The following is a 27,182-nucleotide window of genomic DNA, read 5'->3' on the forward strand; positions in this document are numbered from 1 at the left end:
TGGACCTCTCCCCCGGCCGTCCAAGAGGTGTTAAAGTTGTTGAGTGCGCACCCAACCGCACTGAAGACAGTCAAGACACTGCCCAACACCGCCCTCCCCTGGCTAAACCAAGCAGCAGCAGTGGTTGTGGCTGTGAAACCTTCACACAGACAAGCCACGGGGAGGCACCCATGAGGATTATGAAAACTATTCGTCCCTGGACGGATGGATGGATGGATGGATGGATGGATGGATGGATGGATGGATGGATGGATGGATGGAAAGTCAGCATGGTGATGACCCCTGAAGGGATGTGTTCTCACCACAGGACTTGACACAGCTGTCGTAGACGCTGCTGAACAGGGTGGTGCCTGCTGGACAGAAGCATCCCTCCTCATTGGTGTTGGAGGGGCTGGTGAACTTCTCATTGTACCTGAGTGTACAGTAGCAGACATTATTATTATCATCATTACGCTGAAAACCTTTTCGCCTCTTAATAAAAGCAAGTTCTATCCCACAGCAGCCATATTGGAAATAAATTGGGCCTCTGTCGTTCAGTGTGTTACAAATGATAGATTCTGTTCCCTTTTGGTGTAACACAGTGGTTCTCAAATAGTTTAATTCCAAGGACCCCCATGACTGAGTGTGTGCAAATGGAACCTTATAATGAACAATTTGGTTCCATTTGTATACTTTCAGAGTTACACTCCCATAAGCCATTTTAGTGTTGGCATCATGTCGTGCTTTAGCTATTGAAAAATAGCAGATCTACAAGCTCATAGCGCGCCACCGAGTGGCACGCTACGAGCTTGTAGGTCTGCTATTTTTGAAAAATCGAAGAACGACTGATATTTTTTTTATCTGATCTCAGGTCAGAAAGGGTTCATCAGACCAGTTTGTGTCCAGTGGAAACCTCGTATGAATCTGATCTCAGGTCAGAATGGGATAAGCTAGGGGTCATTTGGAACGGCCTCAAGGAACTACCTGGACCACACAACTGGTGTATAGCAGTGTTTCTAGTGAGCCAACATGCACAATATCAGCACCCTGCCTTTGAATAGAATGGAACAGAGCCTTCATTAGTAGTTCAACATGCACAATATCAGCACCCTGCCTTTGAATAGAATGGAACAGAGCCTTCATTAGTACTACTGGTGACACCTGTGTGACATAACACATCCCACTGAGCAAAAGACGGCTATTAGACGTGCGTCTAATAATGCGATAACAAACGGATAAAAATGAAAGTTTATTAGATGTCTATCCTTAGATTTGACCGTTGATTAGCGGGTGTTTAAACGTCTATATATAGACGTTTAAACACCCGCTAATCAACGTCACTCTAATCTAATAATAGACGTCTAAAAAACTTTCATTTTTAGCCGGGTTTTTTCGCATTTTTAGACGGCCCTTTGGACGAATATTAGACGTCTATTAGACCAAAAAATGCTCAGTGGGATAAGTAAGGAAGAGTAGGGTAGGGTAAGACTGCCTTTCAATACACATATGAAACTGTCTACAATCAGTTTTAAAACTGAAGAACTTGATTTCACACAATTTGATCGATTTAAAAGTCATGTATGGAATATTTTGACATATAGCTGTTTAATCAGGGCGTCATTGTAAAAGAGAGCTGGTTCTCAATAGACTTCCCTGAATAGATAAAGGAGAAAGAAAGAAAGAAAGAAAGAAAGAAAGAAAGAAAGAAAGAAAGAAAGAAAGAAAGAAAGAAAGAAAGAAAGAAAGAAAGAAAGAAAGAAAGAACAGAACAGAAAACTTATAGAGACATTATTAATATACAGTATGTACTGTATAATAAAGGCGTTTTACCTGGAATTACATGTCGGCTCTACATCTGGACCACAGGACCTGTACACCTTGTTGCTGCTGCACTGGTACTCTGTTGACAGGACAGGATACATGAGTATACTGCACGTACACATGCAATTTTAGCAAAGCTCAATAATGCAAAAAGAAAAAAGGTTACAGTAGTCTTCTTATTCTGCCTCCGGCTAATTCCCCATAATATCTCCCCTATAGTCAACATGTTCCATTTTTAGTCAAACGTTTAAGAAGTCCAGCCCGTTTGCGTTCTTGCTAGTGTCGGGAGTGAGAATGCATTGATTGATTCCTCACCACACTGTCCGTTGGTGGCATTCCTCCAGTCGATACAGACTCCTTTCGTGGAACACGCGCTGGCGTACGCCTCCAGACTGGAGCAGGTGTCGTTTCCTCCGGCGCACGCGTCGCTCTTGCAGGCCTTGACGTATGGCGTCGGAGAGACCGCCGCGTGGCACCGCTCAAACACGCTGCCGGGGGGGGGAAAGGTGTCACTGATGAACTGGTAATTATTCAGTGGCGTGCACAGATAAGACACTAGGGGGTGCTAGAGCACCACCTGCCCTTGCCCTGTGGACAGCAATGTGCCCTTTTGAAAAGAACCCCCCCCCCCTTTTGTTTTTACAGTGTACAGTATGGACCATGGTGATCAATTCTTGATACAAAAGCTTCTAATATATTATTTATGCCCCAAAATCTATAAATCTCACACTATTAAGGCAACCGGACGGTTCCACGCTCTGCACAAGATGCCCTTTTTTCACTTGAGCACCTGCTGCCCCTCTAAATGTCTGTGCACGCCACTGGAATTATCCCATGTTCATGAAATCTGTTAAGTCTAGACACTATAACATACTGTATATTTTCCAATACAAACATTCTATGCCATGTCTATAACGCATTTCATTATAACCATGCTAAGATAATGCATTTTAATGTGCTTAACCCATTCTGGGCGGAAACCCCATTTTTGGTGTTCTAACCCTTTTGGACGGGAACCCCTCTTGTGGTTCTGCACTGTAACTCTGTAAGTATTCAAAAATGTAAAACATTTGATGCTGCTATATAAACAGTTCATATTTTGGTGTCTTGTTCTGAACAAGTTGTTAATGTACAGTAAACTGTTTGCAGCAGCATTTCCCTTGAAAGAAGCATTAAAAAATGCTTAAGCTTTCACATAGCATAGTATTTCTTTATTGCTCATCTCTTTTACTGTGATTTTAATATCAGATTCAGAGCACATTGTGAAATATTTTGCTGTAAAACTGCATTAGTGCACTATTGCCTACTAGTGGCTGCATTCATTCAGCACCATGGACAGCGACTAGTCTGCCTGCCTGCCTGTCTCCCTTTCTTTTTAGGGGCCTGGGTACCCCAAAATTACACCACAATTAAAACAAAATACCCCCAATATTTTGCTATAAAACTGCATTAGTGCACTACTAGTGGTTGCAGTCATTCAGCACAAATGCACCATGGGCAGAGACTAGTCTCTGTCTGTCTGCCTGTCTGTCTGTCTGTCTGTCTGTCTGTCTGTCTGTCTGTCTGTCTGTCTGTCTGTCTGTCTGTCTGTCTGTCTGTCTGTCTGTCTGTCTGTCTGTCTGTCTGTCTGTCTGTCTGTCTGTCTGTCTGTCTGTCTGTCTGTCTGTCTGTCTGTCTGTCTGTCTGTCTGTCTGTCTGTCTGTCTGTCTGCCTGCCTGCCTGCCTGCCTGCCTGCCCCAAGGGGGGCCCTCAAATTTGCTCCAGCCTGGGGGCCCTCAGCAAGGTAAATCCGGCTCTGAGAGCGACTTACATTAAGCAAGAACAAAAAGCATGGCAATACATCACATACATAAAAAGTAAGCATGTAACTCAACTCACGATACGATACGTATCATGATATGATTTTCACAATACGATTTTTCACGATATTTCCAACACAATGTTTTTCCTTTTTTTATGATTTATCTTCCCCCCCCAAGCTTTTTTCACAATTTTTATTTAACTACATTGCAAAAGTAGCATTACTTTTCATGTAAAATTACTCTGTGCAACAACTGTAAACATGCTATCTTGTTTAAACCTAGAGTTAACATGTGGCATCTTAGGATATATGTAGACCTATTTGACAGTGCAGAAACATAATTGCCTTCCTTGATGTATTAATGAGCATCAATTGACGACCATCACCTGGGCACAGTCAGACACATACAGGTCTGTAGGCCTCTACTAAAGTGACTGCATGGAGTCTGTCTCATTTCTCTCCAAATCACGTTAATATTATGGAATATTATATTATACACTAGCCCCCCTAAAAAAAATAAAAAAAACGATAATATCGATATATCGCGATATACGATATATCGTTACATGCCTAATAAAAAGTTAGTATAAAAAGTAGTTATCATGAAACATGCGCAAGCTAAGAACGTAACAGTGGAACATCTATATAATGAAACTATACATATAAACTATACGTATAATACTATGCTATACATATGTACTATGAAGTGCTATGACTAGCCTATACAATGCAATGTAGACTAGAAGAATGACTACATCCCCACATGAAGGTGTTTTTCGCCATACCTGCCCTCTAGGATCTTGCATATTGTCGCGTCACAGGCAGGCTGGGTGGTAGTGGAGGGTGAGGGGGTGGTGGTGTTGGTTGTTGGGGTCACACAGGGCGTGCCCGGGACCAGCCACTTGCCAGCAGTAGAGGAGCAGCTGTCCACGTGTCCGTTGGGCCCGCGGCAGTCGTTGGACTGGTGGTTGTCACAGGTACCTGGTGGTGGGACCATTAAGGCAGTGGTCGAAACATTTACAACCACACAGCACAGCCGGTTTATATGCAGTGTTGGAACTAAACGCCCTTACATGAACCCATTTTGACCTGAGCTCGATGCTACAAAATGCCTTCTAAATCATGACATGAAAAACCTATGTTTCTATCTCAGTGCTCCTCAAACATTTTCATGTCAAGGATCATCACAGATATATGAAATTGGCTGCCGACCCCCATCTGAAAATATGTTGTCCCAGAAGCAAAGATTTGAGCTAAAGTTGTTCGCCACATTTTCACCCACGTTACGTAATGTGATCCAAAAGAACCGTCTCCTCCTCCTGCCGGTGCGGAGTCTGCCACGTAAACTGACAGACTCAGTTTCACTCAGGCATCAAATTGCAACGTTTCGACCTACTACGTTGTAGCCTTAGAGTGTATATTAATAGAGACGGCACCCGGAGGAAACCCTGAGGCGAAATGGACATAGTGGCCGAATTTGCTATTGCAGTTTTGACCCAAACACATGAACGTGCTGGTCCGTTGACGCGTGCATTAATGACAGTCGACGGCAGCGCGTTCATGTGTTTGGGTCCAATCCATCCCAGAATGCACTCTGTTCCTACCCGGAAGGAGGAGTGAAATCGCCTCATGCGCTTTTTGAGCAACTTAATGCAAGTGGATGTGAGGAGAAATCCGGTGCCGTCTCTATTAATATTCTAAGGTCGTAACGTTGCAATGTGTTGCCTCTAAATAAAGTAAGTCTCCGAGCTCTAGAAACTAGCTGTGCGGATGTTCTTTCTCTTCCCACATGGATAATATTGCCAGTCCTATAGACTCACCGCACTGGCCCTCGGTCCTGCCACTGAACAGGGTGTAAGGCAGGTCGATGCTGAAGGAGTTGGCTTTGTACACCACCGAGACGTTCAGCGCTGGGATCTCCAGGGTGACCGCCATGTCCGTGCTGGTCAGCCGCAGGGCAGAGTTACTGTATGCCGGGTAGATGCGCTTACCATCAACGTACACCTGGAGGACCAATAGGTACACAATGATACACAGGGGGTGGGCAACTTTGAGGATGGAGAGGGCCACCGTAGTTCCACACTCACTCCAGAGGGCCACTGTAGTTCCACACTCACTCCAGAGGGCCACTGTAGTTCCACACTCACTCCAGAAGGCCACATTGCACGTTACTGTTGTAGAAAAAATAGCTGATCTACAAGCTCAAAACACGTCGCACGCGACACGTTTTGAGCTTGTAGATCAGCATTTTTTGCTATTACCGTATTTGAATTGAAATCCTTTTTTTTTGCTATTTTTGAATTGGAATTGGAAAGTGTCATTTTTTATTTAATTTCAAATGCTTTTCAAATGCCTCTATAATTATAGTTATGTTAACTTTATGAACCAAATGCAAATTCATTGGACATAAAAAAATACATTTTAATATTGCTCGTTAAGCTAATAATTTATCAGTATTCTGGTATTAACCTGAGGGCCACATTAAGTGAAGGTGGGGGCCGCATGTTTTTGTGGTGATTTTCACAATATTTATCTGTGGAACCATTTAAGTCACACTAAAATGACTAAAGGTAATGCCTCAAATTAATACAATACCAAGTGCTTGTCAGGGTGGTGGGGGGGGGGGGGGTCCCCAGTTCAAATATGATTATTTTGGGGGTCCACTGCAGAACCACTGCATTAGAGCAGGGGTTACCAAACTTTTAAACCCAAGACCTAAAAAAAGAAGTTTGATGTCTCCCCGGGACCCATACTATAGGGGAAGTTAGCTGATCTACAACTTGTTGTAAGCGTGTATATAGAGCAGCTACTTTCACTACTTCATAAAGGTTTCAATTTTTTTTATTAAGTTGTTTTATTTTATTTTAGTTTCCAACTCAAAGGGATGGCTTACCGCAAAGCTGATCTGTCCGGAGCTCTGGATCTGAGTGAGGACGACGGAGTGGGACGAGTAGTAAAGGAACAGAGCCTGCGTGTAGAAGTTGCTGCCGGGCGGGCTGTTGTAGTGGCCGTTCAGGATGACGCTCAGGTTGTATTTAGGAACGATCTCTTTCACCAGGTAGTACGAACACTCGTCCGCGAATTGGTAAGCGGTTCCATCGAACGTCACAAAGTGGGAACCACTCCAGCCACTGCACGCACCTGTAGAAAGATGAGATCCATTGAATTAACACTATACCTACTACTGCTATACTACTACAGTTATACAATTTAGGCTCCCGCATCTACGCGGGACAGCCGCTTGGAAACGTGCACGCCACTCTGAGCTGCTGCCAAAAAATTGTCAATTGCGTAATGAATCGATGTCTTTATAATAATGTGGCTCTGTTGTAATCGAGCCGCCGTTAATGCGCCTCTGTTTGTATTACCGCTGGCCTATTTTAATTTCAATTTATAATAAAAAAACACTGCCCATTGTTGACTTTCATGCTGCCACCAACACCGGTGCCCGACACCAACGCATGCAGCAAAGTGAAAATGAGGCTTAACCCATTTAGACCTGAGGACGATTCTACAAATACCTTCTAAATCCTGACAGTTTTCTGAAAAACCTATGTTTCTACTGTATGTCAGTGTGGTGCTCAAACATTTTCATGTCAAGGACCCCCAAACATATATGTAATTGGTCCGCCGACCCCCGTCTGAAAATATGTTGTTCCAGCCTCCAGGCAACGCCCAGAAGCAAAGATTTGAGTTTAAAACGCTCGCTCTGAAATAATACAATATTCAAAGATTTACGCCACAAACAAAAACAGCAGATCTACAAGCTCGTAGCGCGGCACTCGGTGCCACCCTATGAGCTTGTAGATCTGCTATTTTTCAATAACATAATCGTTCAAACACCGAAAGGGGTTCTCTTCTCATCCTGAATGGACGACAACTTACATTCACACTGGTATTGGAAGCAGCATCCGCTGGCATCGTAGACCTTGAGTGGCTGGCGGAGGTTGGCGCAGGCGGGTGGCTGAGCCGTGGGACACACCTGAGGCGCGGTGGTGACGTGACCGTCCACACAGGTGGCCGAGGTGCAGTTGTCAACCTTCCAAGACTCTCCGTTCTGCAACAGCATCGATGAACAGTTACTGTTAACCCATTCTGACCTGAGACCAGATTCTAACGCACAGAAGAATGGTGGTTCTTTAACGCATTTTGACCTGAGATCAGATTCTAAAAATTGGCTTCTAAATCCTGACAGTTTTCAAAAATAGTCCCAGTAGCTACCCTCAATCAGTCCCACTAGGGGAAAACCAGGGCCACACAATCCGGAACTACTCTGCCAGGGCTGGGAGGTATACTTCTGGCACATGGAGGGACTAGGCTCTGTGGGTTGTCTCCTGGCCGGGCCCCTCCTACGTCTCACCAGGTCCACTCCTGCACTCACCAGGAGTAGAGCGAGGACCTGTGCGTTGCACCAGAGTCCCAGCACCAGACAGTTCATTCAGGTGTGGTGGGCAATGGTTCCGCAGGGTCATGGTGCTGTGGTGCCGCTTGCTGCTTGCATGGCCCTCCTAAAGGCCTCACCGAGGGTTGTTGGGCTTCCTCCTCTATGGGCGCTAACCCATACTGCTCACCCGGGTGCCGTCTACATTCCGGCTGTCACCCGTCTCTCCGGTGGTCACCAGACTATACCTGGTTGTCACATAGTCTATTCCTATGAGTCACTATAAATAAAATAACTATAACAAAAAAAACATCGCATGGATGCACCTGGGACGTATCCTCAGTGATGTATCCTGAGGTCAACGGGGTTTCGGGTCTCTCAACATCATACCCCTCAATCAGGCGAACCAGCCGGGAGTGATCAAGTCCCGACTTACGTCCCAGTAGCTACCCTCAATAAGTCCCACTTGATACATTGTTTTTTTAATTGTCCCTGTCAAATAAAATAAAATCTAATATTATTTGTTAAAAATGTATTATTACAAAATAAATCCCATATTCAAGGATATTAGAAAATCTTAACATTAATGCCTGGCGCTGTAAGTTCAAATCTGTTTAAATTAAAGCAATACCGGAAAATAATGGAGGGAAGCAGAGGAAATCTAAAAGCTATTAAACCTCAATATGCTTACAGCTTGTGAGAAAGTTATTGTGCAGTGTTGAACAAGCATCATACCTTTCGGGGAGGGTTGACATTGGTGCAGTCTCTAGAAGGGGTAGTGGTAGGGACAGCTGTGGTGGTTGATACATTAGGCGTGGTCGCGGTGGTGGTGAGAGGGGCAGGGGTTGTGGGACATGCATGACCCTCTTTCTTTATTGTACAAGAGGCTTCACAGTAAGCGGTGTAGCAATACCCCTGAGCATCACTCACATTGTACACCAAGTCCCCTGTTGAGAAAGATGAAAATATCAACAATAAAACTAAGGTTTTCAGCTGAAGCTAATTATTCATAAATGCATTCTATATTTATAGTATAAGTTAACTGATTTGATGAACATTGTTTCACAAACATGAATAGACTAACTAATCTAACTAATTAATCAAATAATTCACCAATTTCTTAAAAAATTGCTTGCTTTAAAAGAGAATGTGACAAACCTGGGTGAAAGGTTTTTCCGTTGTAAATGCAGACACATGGAGTGGGTGAGGGAACCGGAGTGCTAGAAATGGAAGTCTGTGATGTTGTAGTGTTTAGAATCTGTGGACCACCTGTGGGGTTTGATGTACTAACAACTGGGCCTGTTATCGGCCCCTCTATGGTTGTTGGTTTCAATGTGGTGGTTTCAGTAGTGGTTGATGTTCCTTTAGTAGAAACGACTGTCGTGGATGTGTGACCAGATGTTAATCCAGTTGTTGTCATGATTGTTGGTGCTGTACCGGGTAGGGTCCTGGTAAGTGGACGAATAGAAGTCCAGGCAATGGGAGTTGGTTTAGGCAACACTGTAGTCGAAGTTGTTGTAGGTCCAGTGGTCGACACTTTCAGTGGCTTGGTTGTTAATTCCTTTGTGGTTGTTTCAACGGGTTTTGTTGTTGTTTCCTTTGTTGTTGCTGTTGTTACTGGTACAATTGTAGTCGAGGTTTCAACAGTGGGCATGGAAGTAATTGTTTCTGGGCTAGTTGAGGTCTCGGGAACAGAGGTCGTGGTTTCACGAATAACTGTGGTAGAAGCTGTCGTTGGACCAGTTGTTACTACTTTCGGTGGCTTTGTCGTTGATACAGTCTGAGATGTTTTTTCCTTTGTGGTTGTTTCAACAGGTGTTGTTTCCTTTGTTGTTGTTGTAACTGGTACAATTGTGGTCGAGGTTTCAACAGTGGGCTTGGAAGTAATTTCTGTTGCTGGGCTAGTTGTGGTCTCGGGAACAGAGGTGGTGGTTTCACGAATAACTGTGGTAGAAGCTGTGGTTAGACCAGTTGTTACTACTTTCGGTGGCTTTGTTGTTGATACAGACTGAGATGTTGTTTCCTTTGTGGTTGTTTCAACAGGTGTTGTTTCCTTTGTTGTTGTTGTTACTGGTACAATTGTAGTCGAGGTTTCAACAGTGGGCTTGGAAGTAATTGATGTTTCTGGGCTAGTTGTGGTCTCGGGAACAGATGTCGTGGTTTCACGAATAACTGTGGTAGAAGCTGTGGTTGGACCAGTTGTTACTACTTTCGGTGGCTTTGTTGTTGATACAGACTGAGATGTTGTTTCCTTTGTGGTTGTTTCAACAGGCGTTGTTTCCTTTGTTGTTGTTGTTACTGGTACAATTGTGGTCGAGGTTTCAACAGTAGGCTTGGAAGTAATTGATGTTTCTGGGCTAGTTGTGGTCTCGGGAACAGAGGTCGTGGTTTCACGAATAACTGTGGTGGAAGCTGTCGTTGGACCAGTTGTTACTACTTTCGGTGGCTTTGTTGTTGATACAGTCTGAGATGTTGTTTCCTTTGTGGTTGTTTCAACAGGTGTTGTTTCCTTTGTTGTTGTTGTTACTGGTACAATTGTAGTCGAGGTTTCAACAGTGGGCTTGGAAGTAATTGATGTTTCTGGGCTAGTTGTGGTCTCGGGAACAGAGGTTGTGGTTTCACGAATAACTGTGGTAGAAGCTGTGGTTGGACCAGTTGTTACTACTTTCGGTGGCTTTGTTGTTGATACAGACTGAGATGTTGTTTCCTTTGTGGTTGTTTCAACAGGCGTTGTTTCCTCTGTTGTTGTTGTTACTGGTACAATTGTGGTCGAGGTTTCAACAGTGGGCTTGGAAGTAATTGATGTTTCTGGGCTAGTTGTGGTCTCGGGAACAGAGGTCGTGGTTTCACGAATAACTGTGGTGGAAGCTGTCGTTGGACCAGTTGTTACTACTTTCGGTGGCTTTGTTGTTGATACAGTCTGAGATGTTGTTTCCTTTGTGGTTGTTTCAACAGGTGTTGTTTCCTTTGTTGTTGTTGTTACTGGTACAATTGTAGTCGAGGTTTCAACAGTGGGCTTGGAAGTAATTGATGTTTCTGGGCTAGTTGTGGTCTCGGGAACAGAGGTCGTGGTTTCACGAATAACTGTGGTAGAAGCTGTGGTTGGACCAGTTGTTACTACTTTCGGTGGCTTTGTTGTTGATACAGACTGAGATGTTGTTTCAACAGGCGTTGTTTCCTCTGTTGTTGTTGTTACTGGTACAATTGTGGTCGAGGTTTCAACAGTGGGCTTGGAAGTAATTGATGTGTCTGGGCTAGTTGTGGTCTCGGGAACAGAGGTCGTGGTTTCACGAATAACAGTGGTGGAAGCTGTCGTTGGACCAGTTGTTACTACTTTCGGTGGCTTTGTTGTTGATACAGTCTGAGATGTTGTTTCCTTTGTGGTTGTTTCAACAGGTGTTGTTTCCTTTGTTGTTGTTGTTACTGGTACAATTGTAGTCGAGGTTTCAACAGTGGGCTTGGAAGTAATTGATGTTTCTGGGCTAGTTGTGGTCTCGGGAACAGAGGTCGTGGTTTCACGAATAACTGTGGTAGAAGCTGTGGTTGGACGAGTTGTTACTACTTTCGGTGGCTTTGTTGTTGATACAGACTGAGATGTTGTTTCCTTTGTGGTTGTTTCAACAGGCGTTGTTTCCTCTGTTGTTGTTGTTACTGGTACAATTGTGGTCGAGGTTTCAACAGTGGGCTTGGAAGTAATTGATGTTTCTGGGCTAGTTGTGGTCTCGGGAACAGAGGTTGTGGTTTCACGAATAACTGTGGTGGAAGCTGTCGTTGGACCAGTTGTTACTACTTTCGGTGGCTTTGTTGTTGATACAGTCTGAGATGTTGTTTCCTTTGTGGTTGTTTCAACAGGTGTTGTTTCCTTTGTTGTTGTTGTTACTGGTACAATTGTAGTCGAGGTTTCAACAGTGGGCTTGGATGTAATTGATGTTTCTGGGCTAGTTGTGGTCTCGGGAACAGAGGTCGTGGTTTCACGAATAACTGTGGTAGAAGCTGTGGTTGGACCAGTTGTTACTACTTTCGGTGGCTTTGTTGTTGATACAGACTGAGATGTTGTTTCCTTTGTGGTTGTTTCAACAGGTGTTGTTTCCTTTGTTGTTGCTGTTGTTACTGGTACAATTGTAGTCGAGGTTTCAACAGTGGGCATGGAAGTAATTGTTTCTGGGCTAGTTGAGGTCTCGGGAACAGAGGTCGTGGTTTCACGAATAACTGTGGTAGAAGCTGTCGTTGGACCAGTTGTTACTACTTTCGGTGGCTTTGTCGTTGATACAGTCTGAGATGTTTTTTCCTTTGTGGTTGTTTCAACAGGTGTTGTTTCCTTTGTTGTTGTTGTAACTGGTACAATTGTGGTCGAGGTTTCAACAGTGGGCTTGGAAGTAATTTCTGTTGCTGGGCTAGTTGTGGTCTCGGGAACAGAGGTGGTGGTTTCACGAATAACTGTGGTAGAAGCTGTGGTTAGACCAGTTGTTACTACTTTCGGTGGCTTTGTTGTTGATACAGACTGAGATGTTGTTTCCTTTGTGGTTGTTTCAACAGGTGTTGTTTCCTTTGTTGTTGTTGTTACTGGTACAATTGTAGTCGAGGTTTCAACAGTGGGCTTGGAAGTAATTGATGTTTCTGGGCTAGTTGTGGTCTCGGGAACAGATGTCGTGGTTTCACGAATAACTGTGGTAGAAGCTGTGGTTGGACCAGTTGTTACTACTTTCGGTGGCTTTGTTGTTGATACAGACTGAGATGTTGTTTCCTTTGTGGTTGTTTCAACAGGCGTTGTTTCCTTTGTTGTTGTTGTTACTGGTACAATTGTGGTCGAGGTTTCAACAGTAGGCTTGGAAGTAATTGATGTTTCTGGGCTAGTTGTGGTCTCGGGAACAGAGGTCGTGGTTTCACGAATAACTGTGGTGGAAGCTGTCGTTGGACCAGTTGTTACTACTTTCGGTGGCTTTGTTGTTGATACAGTCTGAGATGTTGTTTCCTTTGTGGTTGTTTCAACAGGTGTTGTTTCCTTTGTTGTTGTTGTTACTGGTACAATTGTAGTCGAGGTTTCAACAGTGGGCTTGGAAGTAATTGATGTTTCTGGGCTAGTTGTGGTCTCGGGAAGAGAGGTTGTGGTTTCACGAATAACTGTGGTAGAAGCTGTGGTTGGACCAGTTGTTACTACTTTCGGTGGCTTTGTTGTTGATACAGACTGAGATGTTGTTTCCTTTGTGGTTGTTTCAACAGGCGTTGTTTCCTCTGTTGTTGTTGTTACTGGTACAATTGTGGTCGAGGTTTCAACAGTGGGCTTGGAAGTAATTGATGTTTCTGGGCTAGTTGTGGTCTCGGGAACAGAGGTCGTGGTTTCACGAATAACTGTGGTGGAAGCTGTCGTTGGACCAGTTGTTACTACTTTCGGTGGCTTTGTTGTTGATACAGTCTGAGATGTTGTTTCCTTTGTGGTTGTTTCAACAGGTGTTGTTTCCTTTGTTGTTGTTGTTACTGGTACAATTGTAGTCGAGGTTTCAACAGTGGGCTTGGAAGTAATTGATGTTTCTGGGCTAGTTGTGGTCTCGGGAACAGAGGTCGTGGTTTCACGAATAACTGTGGTAGAAGCTGTGGTTGGACCAGTTGTTACTACTTTCGGTGGCTTTGTTGTTGATACAGACTGAGATGTTGTTTCAACAGGCGTTGTTTCCTCTGTTGTTGTTGTTACTGGTACAATTGTGGTCGAGGTTTCAACAGTGGGCTTGGAAGTAATTGATGTGTCTGGGCTAGTTGTGGTCTCGGGAACAGAGGTCGTGGTTTCACGAATAACAGTGGTGGAAGCTGTCGTTGGACCAGTTGTTACTACTTTCGGTGGCTTTGTTGTTGATACAGTCTGAGATGTTGTTTCCTTTGTGGTTGTTTCAACAGGTGTTGTTTCCTTTGTTGTTGTTGTTACTGGTACAATTGTAGTCGAGGTTTCAACAGTGGGCTTGGAAGTAATTGATGTTTCTGGGCTAGTTGTGGTCTCGGGAACAGAGGTCGTGGTTTCACGAATAACTGTGGTAGAAGCTGTGGTTGGACGAGTTGTTACTACTTTCGGTGGCTTTGTTGTTGATACAGACTGAGATGTTGTTTCCTTTGTGGTTGTTTCAACAGGCGTTGTTTCCTCTGTTGTTGTTGTTACTGGTACAATTGTGGTCGAGGTTTCAACAGTGGGCTTGGAAGTAATTGATGTTTCTGGGCTAGTTGTGGTCTCGGGAACAGAGGTTGTGGTTTCACGAATAACTGTGGTGGAAGCTGTCGTTGGACCAGTTGTTACTACTTTCGGTGGCTTTGTTGTTGATACAGTCTGAGATGTTGTTTCCTTTGTGGTTGTTTCAACAGGTGTTGTTTCCTTTGTTGTTGTTGTTACTGGTACAATTGTAGTCGAGGTTTCAACAGTGGGCTTGGATGTAATTGATGTTTCTGGGCTAGTTGTGGTCTCGGGAACAGAGGTCGTGGTTTCACGAATAACTGTGGTAGAAGCTGTGGTTGGACCAGTTGTTACTACTTTCGGTGGCTTTGTTGTTGATACAGACTGAGATGTTGTTTCCTTTGTGGTTGTTTCAACAGGTGTTGTTTCCTTTGTTGTTGCTGTTGTTACTGGTACAATTGTAGTCGAGGTTTCAACAGTGGGCATGGAAGTAATTGTTTCTGGGCTAGTTGAGGTCTCGGGAACAGAGGTCGTGGTTTCACGAATAACTGTGGTAGAAGCTGTCGTTGGACCAGTTGTTACTACTTTCGGTGGCTTTGTCGTTGATACAGTCTGAGATGTTTTTTCCTTTGTGGTTGTTTCAACAGGTGTTGTTTCCTTTGTTGTTGTTGTAACTGGTACAATTGTGGTCGAGGTTTCAACAGTGGGCTTGGAAGTAATTTCTGTTGCTGGGCTAGTTGTGGTCTCGGGAACAGAGGTGGTGGTTTCACGAATAACTGTGGTAGAAGCTGTGGTTAGACCAGTTGTTACTACTTTCGGTGGCTTTGTTGTTGATACAGACTGAGATGTTGTTTCCTTTGTGGTTGTTTCAACAGGTGTTGTTTCCTTTGTTGTTGTTGTTACTGGTACAATTGTAGTCGAGGTTTCAACAGTGGGCTTGGAAGTAATTGATGTTTCTGGGCTAGTTGTGGTCTCGGGAACAGAGGTCGTGGTTTCACGAATAACTGTGGTAGAAGCTGTGGTTGGACCAGTTGTTACTACTTTCGGTGGCTTTGTTGTTGATACAGACTGAGATGTTGTTTCCTTTGTGGTTGTTTCAACAGGCGTTGTTTCCTTTGTTGTTGTTGTTACTGGTACAATTGTGGTCGAGGTTTCAACAGTAGGCTTGGAAGTAATTGATGTTTCTGGGCTAGTTGTGGTCTCGGGAACAGAGGTCGTGGTTTCACGAATAACTGTGGTGGAAGCTGTCGTTGGACCAGTTGTTACTACTTTCGGTGGCTTTGTTGTTGATACAGTCTGAGATGTTGTTTCCTTTGTGGTTGTTTCAACAGGTGTTGTTTCCTTTGTTGTTGTTGTTACTGGTACAATTGTAGTCGAGGTTTCAACAGTGGGCTTGGAAGTAATTGATGTTTCTGGGCTAGTTGTGGTCTCGGGAACAGAGGTCGTGGTTTCACGAATAACTGTGGTAGAAGCTGTGGTTGGACCAGTTGTTACTACTTTCGGTGGCTTTGTTGTTGATACAGTCTGAGATGTTGTTTCCTTTGTGGTTGTTTCAACAGGTGTTGTTTCCTTTGTTGTTGTTGTTACTGGTACAATTGTAGTCGAGGTTTCAACAGTGGGCTTGGAAGTAATTGATGTTTCTGGGCTAGTTGTGGTCTCGGGAACAGAGGTCGTGGTTTCACGAATAACTGTGGTAGAAGCTGTGGTTGGACCAGTTGTTACTACTTTCGGTGGCTTTGTTGTTGATACAGACTGAGATGTTGTTTCCTTTGTGGTTGTTTCAACAGGCGTTGTTTCCTCTGTTGTTGTTGTTACTGGTACAATTGTGGTCGAGGTTTCAACAGTGGGCTTGGAAGTAATTGATGTGTCTGGGCTAGTTGTGGTCTCGGGAACAGAGGTCGTGGTTTCACGAATAACTGTGGTGGAAGCTGTCGTTGGACCAGTTGTTACTACTTTCGGTGGCTTTGTTGTTGATACAGTCTGAGATGTTGTTTCCTTTGTGGTTGTTTCAACAGGTGTTGTTTCCTTTGTTGTTGTTGTTACTGGTACAATTGTAGTCGAGGTTTCAACAGTGGGCTTGGATGTAATTGATGTTTCTGGGCTAGTTGTGGTCTCGGGAACAGAGGTCGTGGTTTCACGAATAACTGTGGTAGAAGCTGTGGTTGGACCAGTTGTTACTACTTTCGGTGGCTTTGTTGTTGATACAGACTGAGATGTTGTTTCCTTTGTGGTTGTTTCAACAGGTGTTGTTTCCTTTGTTGTTGTTGTTACTGGTACAATTGTAGTCGAGGTTTCAACAGTGGGCTTGGAAGTAATTGATGTTTCTGGGCTAGTTGTGGTCTCGGGAACAGAGGTCGTGGTTTCACGAATAACTGTGGTAGAAGCTGTGGTTGGACCAGTTGTTACTACTTTCGGTGGCTTTGTTGTTGATACAGACTGAGATGTTGTTTCCTTTGTGGTTGTTTCAACAGGCGTTGTTTCCTCTGTTGTTGTTGTTACTGGTACAATTGTGGTCGAGGTTTCAACAGTGGGCTTGGAAGTAATTGATGTTTCTGGGCTAGTTGTGGTCTCGGGAACAGAGGTCGTGGTTTCACGAATAACTGTGGTGGAAGCTGTCGTTGGACCAGTTGTTACTACTTTCGGTGGCTTTGTTGTTGATACAGTCTGAGATGTTGTTTCCTTTGTGGTTGTTTCAACAGGTGTTGTTTCCTTTGTTGTTGTTGTTACTGGTACAATAGTAGTCGAGGTTTCAACAGTGGGCTTGGATGTAATTGATGTTTCTAGGCTAGTTGTGGTCTCGGGAACAGAGGTCGTGGTTTCACGAATAACTGTGGTAGAAGCTGTGGTTGGACCAGTTGTTACTACTTTCGGTGGCTTTGTTGTTGATACAGACTGAGATGTTGTTTCCTTTGTGGTTGTTTCAACAGGCGTTGTTTCCTCTGTTGTTGTTGTTACTGGTACAATTGTGGTCGAGGTTTCAACAGTGGGCTTGGAAGTAATTGATGTTTCTGGGCTAGTTGTGGTCTCGGGAACAGAGGTCGTGGTTTCACGAATAACTGTGGTGGAAGCTGTCGTTGGACCAGTTGTTACTACTTTCGGTGGCTTTGTTGTTGATACAGTCTGAGATGTTGTTTCCTTTGTGGTTGTTTCAACAGGTGTTGTTTCCTTTGTTGTTGTTGTTACTGGTACAATTGTAGTCGAGGTTTCAACAGTGGGCTTGGAAGTAATTGATGTTTCTGGGCTAGTTGTGGTCTCGGGAACAGAGGTCGTGGTTTCACGAATAACTGTGGTAGAAGCTGTGGTTGGACCAGTTGTTACTACTTTTGGTGGCTTTGTTGTTGATACAGACTGAGATGTTGTTTCCTTTGTGGTTGTTTCAACAGGCGTTGTTTCCTCTGTTGTTGTTGTTACTGGTACAATTGTGGTCGAGGTTTCAACAGTGGGCTTGGAAGTAATTGATGTGTCTGGGCTAGTTGTGGTCTCGGGAACAGAGGTCGTGGTTTCAAGAATAACAGTGGTGGAAGCTGTCGTTGGACCAGTTGTTACTACTTTCGGTGGCTTTGTTGTTGATACAGTCTGAGATGTTGTTTCCTTTGTGGTTGTTTCAACAGGTGTTGTTTCCTTTGTTGTTGTTGTTACTGGTACAATTGTAGTCGAGGTTTCAACAGTGGGCTTGGAAGTAATTGATGTTTCTGGGCTAGTTGTGGTCTCGGGAACAGAGGTCGTGGTTTCACGAATAACTGTGGTAGAAGCTGTGGTTGGACGAGTTGTTACTACTTTCGGTGGCTTTGTTGTTGATACAGACTGAGATGTTGTTTCCTTTGTGGTTGTTTCAACAGGCGTTGTTTCCTCTGTTGTTGTTGTTACTGGTACAATTGTGGTCGAGGTTTCAACAGTGGGCTTGGAAGTAATTGATGTTTCTGGGCTAGTTGTGGTCTCGGGAACAGAGGTCGTGGTTTCACGAATAACTGTGGTGGAAGCTGTCGTTGGACCAGTTGTTACTACTTTCGGTGGCTTTGTTGTTGATACAGTCTGAGATGTTGTTTCCTTTGTGGTTGTTTCAACAGGTGTTGTTTCCTTTGTTGTTGTTGTTACTGGTACAATTGTAGTCGAGGTTTCAACAGTGGGCTTGGATGTAATTGATGTTTCTGGGCTAGTTGTGGTCTCGGGAACAGAGGTCGTGGTTTCACGAATAACTGTGGTAGAAGCTGTGGTTGGACCAGTTGTTACTACTTTCGGTGGCTTTGTTGTTGATACAGACTGAGATGTTGTTTCCTTTGTGGTTGTTTCAACAGGTGTTGTTTCCTTTGTTGTTGTTGTTACTGGTACAATTGTAGTCGAGGTTTCAACAGTGGGCTTGGAAGTAATTGATGTTTCTGGGCTAGTTGTGGTCTCGGGAACAGAGGTCGTGGTTTCACGAATAACTGTGGTAGAAGCTGTGGTTGGACCAGTTGTTACTACTTTCGGTGGCTTTGTTGTTGATACAGACTGAGATGTTGTTTCCTTTGTGGTTGTTTCAACAGGCGTTGTTTCCTCTGTTGTTGTTGTTACTGGTACAATTGTGGTCGAGGTTTCAACAGTGGGCTTGGAAGTAATTGATGTTTCTGGGCTAGTTGTGGTCTCGGGAACAGAGGTCGTGGTTTCACGAATAACTGTGGTGGAAGCTGTCGTTGGACCAGTTGTTACTACTTTCGGTGGCTTTGTTGTTGATACAGTCTGAGATGTTGTTCCCTTTGTGGTTGTTTCAACAGGTGTTGTTTCCTTTGTTGTTGTTGTTACTGGTACAATTGTAGTTGAGGTTTCAACAGTGGGCTTGGAAGTAATTGATGTTTCTGGGCTAGTTGTGGTCTCGGGAACAGAGGTCGTGGTTTCACGAATAACTGTGGTAGAAGCTGTGGTTGGACCAGTTGTTACTACTTTCGGTGGCTTTGTTGTTGATACAGACTGAGATGTTGTTTCCTTTGTGGTTGTTTCAACAGGCGTTGTTTCCTCTGTTGTTGTTGTTACTGGTACAATTGTGGTCGAGGTTTCAACAGTGGGCTTGGAAGTAATTGATGTTTCTGGGCTAGTTGTGGTCTCGGGAACAGAGGTCGTGGTTTCACGAATAACTGTGGTGGAAGCTGTCGTTGGACCAGTTGTTACTACTTTCGGTGGCTTTGTTGTTGATACAGTCTGAGATGTTGTTTCCTTTGTGGTTGTTTCAACAGGTGTTGTTTCCTTTGTTGTTGTTGTTACTGGTACAATTGTAGTCGAAGTTTCAACAGTGGGCTTGGATGTAATTGATGTTTCTAGGCTAGTTGTGGTCTCGGGAACAGAGGTCGTGGTTTCACGAATAACTGTGGTAGAAGCTGTGGTTGGACCAGTTGTTACTACTTTCGGTGGCTTTGTTGTTGATACAGACTGAGATGTTGTTTCCTTTGTGGTTGTTTCAACAGGCGTTGTTTCCTCTGTTGTTGTTGTTACTGGTACAATTGTGGTCGAGGTTTCAACAGTGGGCTTGGAAGTAATTGATGTTTCTGGGCTAGTTGTGGTCTCGGGAACAGAGGTCGTGGTTTCACGAATAACTGTGGTGGAAGCTGTCATTGGACCAGTTGTTACTACTTTCGGTGGCTTTGTTGTTGATACAGTCTGAGATGTTGTTTCCTTTGTGGTTGTTTCAACAGGTGTTGTTTCCTTTGTTGTTGTTGTTACTGGTACAATTGTAGTCGAGGTTTCAACAGTGGGCTTGGAAGTAATTGATGTTTCTGGGCTAGTTGTGGTCTCGGGAACAGAGGTCGTGGTTTCACGAATAACTGTGGTAGAAGCTGTGGTTGGACCAGTTGTTACTACTTTCGGTGGCTTTGTTGTTGATACAGACTGAGATGTTGTTTCCTTTGTGGTTGTTTCAACAGGCGTTGTTTCCTCTGTTGTTGTTGTTACTGGTACAATTGTGGTCGAGGTTTCAACAGTGGGCTTGGAAGTAATTGATGTGTCTGGGCTAGTTGTGGTCTCGGGAACAGAGGTCGTGGTTTCAAGAATAACAGTGGTGGAAGCTGTCGTTGGACCAGTTGTTACTACTTTCGGTGGCTTTGTTGTTGATACAGTCTGAGATGTTGTTTCCTTTGTGGTTGTTTCAACAGGTGTTGTTTCCTTTGTTGTTGTTGTTACTGGTACAATTGTAGTCGAGGTTTCAACAGTGGGCTTGGAAGTAATTGATGTTTCTGGGCTAGTTGTGGTCTCGGGAACAGAGGTCGTGGTTTCACGAATAACTGTGGTAGAAGCTGTGGTTGGACGAGTTGTTACTACTTTCGGTGGCTTTGTTGTTGATACAGACTGAGATGTTGTTTCCTTTGTGGTTGTTTCAACAGGCGTTGTTTCCTCTGTTGTTGTTGTTACTGGTACAATTGTGGTCGAGGTTTCAACAGTGGGCTTGGAAGTAATTGATGTTTCTGGGCTAGTTGTGGTCTCGGGAACAGAGGTCGTGGTTTCACGAATAACTGTGGTGGAAGCTGTCGTTGGACCAGTTGTTACTACTTTCGGTGGCTTTGTTGTTGATACAGTCTGAGATGTTGTTTCCTTTGTGGTTGTTTCAACAGGTGTTGTTTCCTTTGTTGTTGTTGTTACTGGTACAATTGTAGTTGAGGTTTCAACAGTGGGCTTGGATGTAATTGATGTTTCTAGGCTAGTTGTGGTCTCGGGAACAGAGGTCGTGGTTTCACGAATAACTGTGGTAGAAGCTGTGGTTGGACCAGTTGTTACTACTTTCGGTGGCTTTGTTGTTGATACAGACTGAGATGTTGTTTCCTTTGTGGTTGTTTCAACAGGCGTTGTTTCCTCTGTTGTTGTTGTTACTGGTACAATTGTGGTCGAGGTTTCAACAGTGGGCTTGGAAGTAATTGATGTTTCTGGGCTAGTTGTGGTCTCGGGAACAGAGGTCGTGGTTTCACGAATAACTGTGGTGGAAGCTGTCGTTGGACCAGTTGTTACTACTTTCGGTGGCTTTGTTGTTGATACAGTCTGAGATGTTGTTTCCTTTGTGGTTGTTTCAACAGGTGTTGTTTCCTTTGTTGTTGTTGTTACTGGTACAATTGTAGTCGAGGTTTCAACAGTGGGCTTGGAAGTAATTGATGTTTCTGGGCTAGTTGTGGTCTCGGGAACAGAGGTCGTGGTTTCACGAATAACTGTGGTAGAAGCTGTGGTTGGACCAGTTGTTACTAATTTCGGTGGCTTTGTTGTTGATACAGACTGAGATGTTGTTTCCTTTGTGGTTGTTTCAACAGGCGTTGTTTCCTCTGTTGTTGTTGTTACTGGTACAATTGTGGTCGAGGTTTCAACAGTGGGCTTGGAAGTAATTGATGTGTCTGGGCTAGTTGTGGTCTCGGGAACAGAGGTCGTGGTTTCAAGAATAACAGTGGTGGAAGCTGTCGTTGGACCAGTTGTTACTACTTTCGGTGGCTTTGTTGTTGATACAGTCTGAGATGTTGTTTCCTTTGTGGTTGTTTCAACAGGTGTTGTTTCCTTTGTTGTTGTTGTTACTGGTACAATTGTAGTCGAGGTTTCAACAGTGGGCTTGGAAGTAATTGATGTTTCTGGGCTAGTTGTGGTCTCGGGAACAGAGGTCGTGGTTTCACGAATAACTGTGGTAGAAGCTGTGGTTGGACGAGTTGTTACTACTTTCGGTGGCTTTGTTGTTGATACAGACTGAGATGTTGTTTCCTTTGTGGTTGTTTCAACAGGCGTTGTTTCCTCTGTTGTTGTTGTTACTGGTACAATTGTGGTCGAGGTTTCAACAGTGGGCTTGGAAGTAATTGATGTTTCTGGGCTAGTTGTGGTCTCGGGAACAGAGGTCGTGGTTTCACGAATAACTGTGGTGGAAGCTGTCGTTGGACCAGTTGTTACTACTTTCGGTGGCTTTGTTGTTGATACAGTCTGAGATGTTGTTTCCTTTGTGGTTGTTTCAACAGGTGTTGTTTCCTTTGTTGTTGTTGTTACTGGTACAATTGTAGTCGAGGTTTCAACAGTGGGCTTGGATGTAATTGATGTTTCTGGGCTAGTTGTGGTCTCGGGAACAGAGGTCGTGGTTTCACGAATAACTGTGGTAGAAGCTGTGGTTGGACCAGTTGTTACTACTTTCGGTGGCTTTGTTGTTGATACAGACTGAGATGTTGTTTCCTTTGTGGTTGTTTCAACAGGTGTTGTTTCCTTTGTTGTTGTTGTTACTGGTACAATTGTAGTCGAGGTTTCAACAGTGGGCTTGGAAGTAATTGATGTTTCTGGGCTAGTTGTGGTCTCGGGAACAGAGGTCGTGGTTTCACGAATAACTGTGGTAGAAGCTGTGGTTGGACCAGTTGTTACTACTTTCGGTGGCTTTGTTGTTGATACAGACTGAGATGTTGTTTCCTTTGTGGTTGTTTCAACAGGCGTTGTTTCCTCTGTTGTTGTTGTTACTGGTACAATTGTAGTCGAGGTTTCAACAGTGGGCTTGGAAGTAATTGATGTGTCTGGGCTAGTTGTGGTATCGGGAACAGAGGTCGTGGTTTCAAGAATAACAGTGGTGGAAGCTGTCGTTGGACTAGTTGTTACTACTTTCGGTGGCTTTGTTGTTGATACAGTCTGAGATGTTGTTTCCTTTGTGGTTGTTTCAACAGGTGTTGTTTCCTTTGTTGTTGTTGTTACTGGTACAATTGTAGTCGAGGTTTCAACAGTGGGCTTGGAAGTAATTGATGTTTCTGGGCTAGTTGTGGTCTCGGGAACAGAGGTCGTGGTTTCACGAATAACTGTGGTAGAAGCTGTGGTTGGACGAGTTGTTACTACTTTCGGTGGCTTTGTTGTTGATACAGACTGAGATGTTGTTTCCTTTGTGGTTGTTTCAACAGGCGTTGTTTCCTCTGTTGTTGTTGTTACTGGTACAATTGTGGTCGAGGTTTCAACAGTGGGCTTGGAAGTAATTGATGTTTCTGGGCTAGTTGTGGTCTCGGGAACAGAGGTCGTGGTTTCACGAATAACTGTGGTGGAAGCTGTCGTTGGACCAGTTGTTACTACTTTCGGTGGCTTTGTTGTTGATACAGTCTGAGATGTTGTTTCCTTTGTGGTTGTTTCAACAGGTGTTGTTTCCTTTGTTGTTGTTGTTACTGGTACAATTGTAGTCGAGGTTTCAACAGTGGGCTTGGATGTAATTGATGTTTCTAGGCTAGTTGTGGTCTCGGGAACAGAGGTCGTGGTTTCACGAATAACTGTGGTAGAAGCTGTGGTTGGACCAGTTGTTACTACTTTCGGTGGCTTTGTTGTTGATACAGACTGAGATGTTGTTTCCTTTGTGGTTGTTTCAACAGGCGTTGTTTCCTCTGTTGTTGTTGTTACTGGTACAATTGTGGTCGAGGTTTCAACAGTGGGCTTGGAAGTAATTGATGTTTCTGGGCTAGTTGTGGTCTCGGGAACAGAGGTCGTGGTTTCACGAATAACTGTGGTGGAAGCTGTCGTTGGACCAGTTGTTACTACTTTCGGTGGCTTTGTTGTTGATACAGTCTGAGATGTTGTTTCCTTTGTGGTTGTTTCAACAGGTGTTGTTTCCTTTGTTGTTGTTGTTACTGGTACAATTGTAGTCGAGGTTTCAACAGTGGGCTTGGAAGTAATTGATGTTTCTGGGCTAGTTGTGGTCTCGGGAACAGAGGTCGTGGTTTCACGAATAACTGTGGTAGAAGCTGTGGTTGGACCAGTTGTTACTACTTTCGGTGGCTTTGTTGTTGATACAGACTGAGATGTTGTTTCCTTTGTGGTTGTTTCAACAGGCGTTGTTTCCTCTGTTGTTGTTGTTACTGGTACAATTGTGGTCGAGGTTTCAACAGTGGGCTTGGAAGTAATTGATGTGTCTGGGCTAGTTGTGGTCTCGGGAACAGAGGTCGTGGTTTCAAGAATAACAGTGGTGGAAGCTGTCGTTGGACCAGTTGTTACTACTTTCGGTGGCTTTGTTGTTGATACAGTCTGAGATGTTGTTTCCTTTGTGGTTGTTTCAACAGGTGTTGTTTCCTTTGTTGTTGTTGTTACTGGTACAATTGTAGTCGAGGTTTCAACAGTGGGCTTGGAAGTAATTGATGTTTCTGGGCTAGTTGTGGTCTCGGGAACAGAGGTCGTGGTTTCACGAATAACTGTGGTAGAAGCTGTGGTTGGACGAGTTGTTACTACTTTCGGTGGCTTTGTTGTTGATACAGACTGAGATGTTGTTTCCTTTGTGGTTGTTTCAACAGGCGTTGTTTCCTCTGTTGTTGTTGTTACTGGTACAATTGTGGTCGAGGTTTCAACAGTGGGCTTGGAAGTAATTGATGTTTCTGGGCTAGTTGTGGTCTCGGGAACAGAGGTCGTGGTTTCACGAATAACTGTGGTGGAAGCTGTCGTTGGACCAGTTGTTACTACTTTCGGTGGCTTTGTTGTTGATACAGTCTGAGATGTTGTTTCCTTTGTGGTTGTTTCAACAGGTGTTGTTTCCTTTGTTGTTGTTGTTACTGGTACAATTGTAGTCGAGGTTTCAACAGTGGGCTTGGATGTAATTGATGTTTCTGGGCTAGTTGTGGTCTCGGGAACAGAGGTCGTGGTTTCACGAATAACTGTGGTAGAAGCTGTGGTTGGACCAGTTGTTACTACTTTCGGTGGCTTTGTTGTTGATACAGACTGAGATGTTGTTTCCTTTGTGGTTGTTTCAACAGGTGTTGTTTCCTTTGTTGTTGTTGTTACTGGTACAATTGTAGTCGAGGTTTCAACAGTGGGCTTGGAAGTAATTGATGTTTCTGGGCTAGTTGTGGTCTCGGGAACAGAGGTCGTGGTTTCACGAATAACTGTGGTAGAAGCTGTGGTTGGACCAGTTGTTACTACTTTCGGTGGCTTTGTTGTTGATACAGACTGAGATGTTGTTTCCTTTGTGGTTGTTTCAACAGGCGTTGTTTCCTCTGTTGTTGTTGTTACTGGTACAATTGTGGTCGAGGTTTCAACAGTGGGCTTGGAAGTAATTGATGTTTCTGGGCTAGTTGTGGTCTCGGGAACAGAGGTCGTGGTTTCACGAATAACTGTGGTGGAAGCTGTCGTTGGACCAGTTGTTAATACTTTCGGTGGCTTTGTTGTTGATACAGTCTGAGATGTTGTTCCCTTTGTGGTTGTTTCAACAGGTGTTGTTTCCTTTGTTGTTGTTGTTACTGGTACAATTGTAGTCGAGGTTTCAACAGTGGGCTTGGATGTAATTGATGTTTCTGGGCTAGTTGTGGTCTCGGGAACAGAGGTCGTGGTTTCACGAATAACTGTGGTAGAAGCTGTGGTTGGACCAGTTGTTACTACTTTCGGTGGCTTTGTTGTTGATACAGACTGAGATGTTGTTTCCTTTGTGGTTGTTTCAACAGGCGTTGTTTCCTCTGTTGTTGTTACTGGTACAATTGTGGTCGAGGTTTCAACAGTGGGCTTGGAAGTAATTGATGTTTCTGGGCTAGTTGTGGTCTCGGGAACAGAGGTCGTGGTTTCACGAATAACAGTGGTGGAAGCTGTCGTTGGACCAGTTGTTACTACTTTCGGTGGCTTTGTTGTTGATACAGTCTGAGATGTTGTTTCCTTTGTGGTTGTTTCAACAGGTGTTGTTTCCTTTGTTGTTGTTGTTACTGGTACAATTGTAGTCGAGGTTTCAACAGTGGGCTTGGAAGTAATTGATGTTTCTGGGCTAGTTGTGGTCTCGGGAACAGAGGTCGTGGTTTCACGAATAACTGTGGTAGAAGCTGTGGTTGGACCAGTTGTTACTACTTTCGGTGGCTTTGTTGTTGATACAGTCTGAGATGTTGTTTCCTTTGTGGTTGTTTCAACAGGCGTTGTTTCCTCTGTTGTTGTTGTTGTAACTGGTACAATTGTAGTCGAGGTTTCAACAGTGGGCTTGGATGTAATTGATGTTTCTGGGCTAGTTGTGGTCTCGGGAACAGAGGTCGTGGTTTCACGAATAACTGTGGTAGAAGCTGTGGTTGGACCAGTTGTTACTACTTTCGGTGGCTTTGTTGTTGATACAGACTGAGATGTTGTTTCCTTTGTGGTTGTTTCAACAGGCGTTGTTTCCTTTGTTGTTGTTGTTACTGGTACAATTGTGGTCGAGGTTTCAACAGTGGGCTTGGAAGTAATTGATGTTTCTGGGCTAGTTGTGGTCTCGGGAACAGAGGTCGTGGTTTCACGAATAACAGTGGTGGAAGCTGTCGTTGGACCAGTTGTTACTACTTTTGGTGGCTTTGTTGTTGATACAGTCTGAGATGTTGTTTCCTTTGTGGTTGTTTCAACAGGTGTTGTTTCCTTTGTTGTTGTTGTTACTGGTACAATTGTAGTCGAGGTTTCAACAGTGGGCTTGGAAGTAATTGATGTTTCTGGGCTAGTTGTGGTCTCGGGAACAGAGGTCGTGGTTTCACGAATAACTGTGGTAGAAGCTGTGGTTGGACCAGTTGTTACTACTTTCGGTGGCTTTGTTGTTGATACAGACTGAGATGTTGTTTCCTTTGTGGTTGTTTCAACAGGCGTTGTTTCCTCTGTTGTTGTTGTTACTGGTACAATTGTGGTCGAGGTTTCAACAGTGGGCTTGGAAGTAATTGATGTTTCTGGGCTAGTTGTGGTCTCGGGAACAGAGGTCGTGGTTTCACGAATAACTGTGGTGGAAGCTGTCGTTGGACCAGTTGTTACTACTTTCGGTGGCTTTGTTGTTGATACAGTCTGAGATGTTGTTTCCTTTGTGGTTGTTTCAACAGGTGTTGTTTCCTTTGTTGTTGTTGTTACTGGTACAATTGTAGTCGAGGTTTCAACAGTGGGCTTGGAAGTAATTGATGTTTCTGGGCTAGTTGTGGTCTCGGGAACAGAGGTCGTGGTTTCACGAATAACTGTGGTAGAAGCTGTGGTTGGACCAGTTGTTACTACTTTCGGTGGCTTTGTTGTTGATACAGTCTGAGATGTTGTTTCCTTTGTGGTTGTTTCAACAGGCGTTGTTTCCTCTGTTGTTGTTGTTACTGGTACAATTGTAGTCGAGGTTTCAACAGTGGGCTTGGATGTAATTGATGTTTCTGGGC

General features: G+C 44.1%; 1 protein-coding gene across 1 annotated transcript in view; it reads right to left on the minus strand.

The window, feature by feature from the left end:
- LOC310857222 (mucin-2-like) overlaps positions 1-27,182 on the minus strand; it is a gene marked incomplete at its 5' end in the record, with an annotated part of 77,845 nt that overhangs the window by 12,143 nt on the left and 38,520 nt on the right. Inside the window, 9 exons of the mRNA XM_083762832.1 lie at positions 303-412; positions 1,810-1,879; positions 2,116-2,288; positions 4,387-4,582; positions 5,422-5,605; positions 6,495-6,742; positions 7,487-7,658; positions 8,718-8,929; positions 9,141-9,666. Of these exons, the coding sequence (XP_083618958.1) occupies positions 303-412; positions 1,810-1,879; positions 2,116-2,288; positions 4,387-4,582; positions 5,422-5,605; positions 6,495-6,742; positions 7,487-7,658; positions 8,718-8,929; positions 9,141-9,666 (1,891 nt within the window). The remainder of the gene's footprint in view (positions 1-302; positions 413-1,809; positions 1,880-2,115; positions 2,289-4,386; positions 4,583-5,421; positions 5,606-6,494; positions 6,743-7,486; positions 7,659-8,717; positions 8,930-9,140; positions 9,667-27,182) is intronic.

The sequence above is a fragment of the Protomyctophum parallelum genome (assembly GCF_964188405.1).
Source record: "Protomyctophum parallelum genome assembly, chromosome: 4".
Classification (NCBI taxonomy): Eukaryota; Metazoa; Chordata; class Actinopteri; order Myctophiformes; family Myctophidae; genus Protomyctophum; species Protomyctophum parallelum.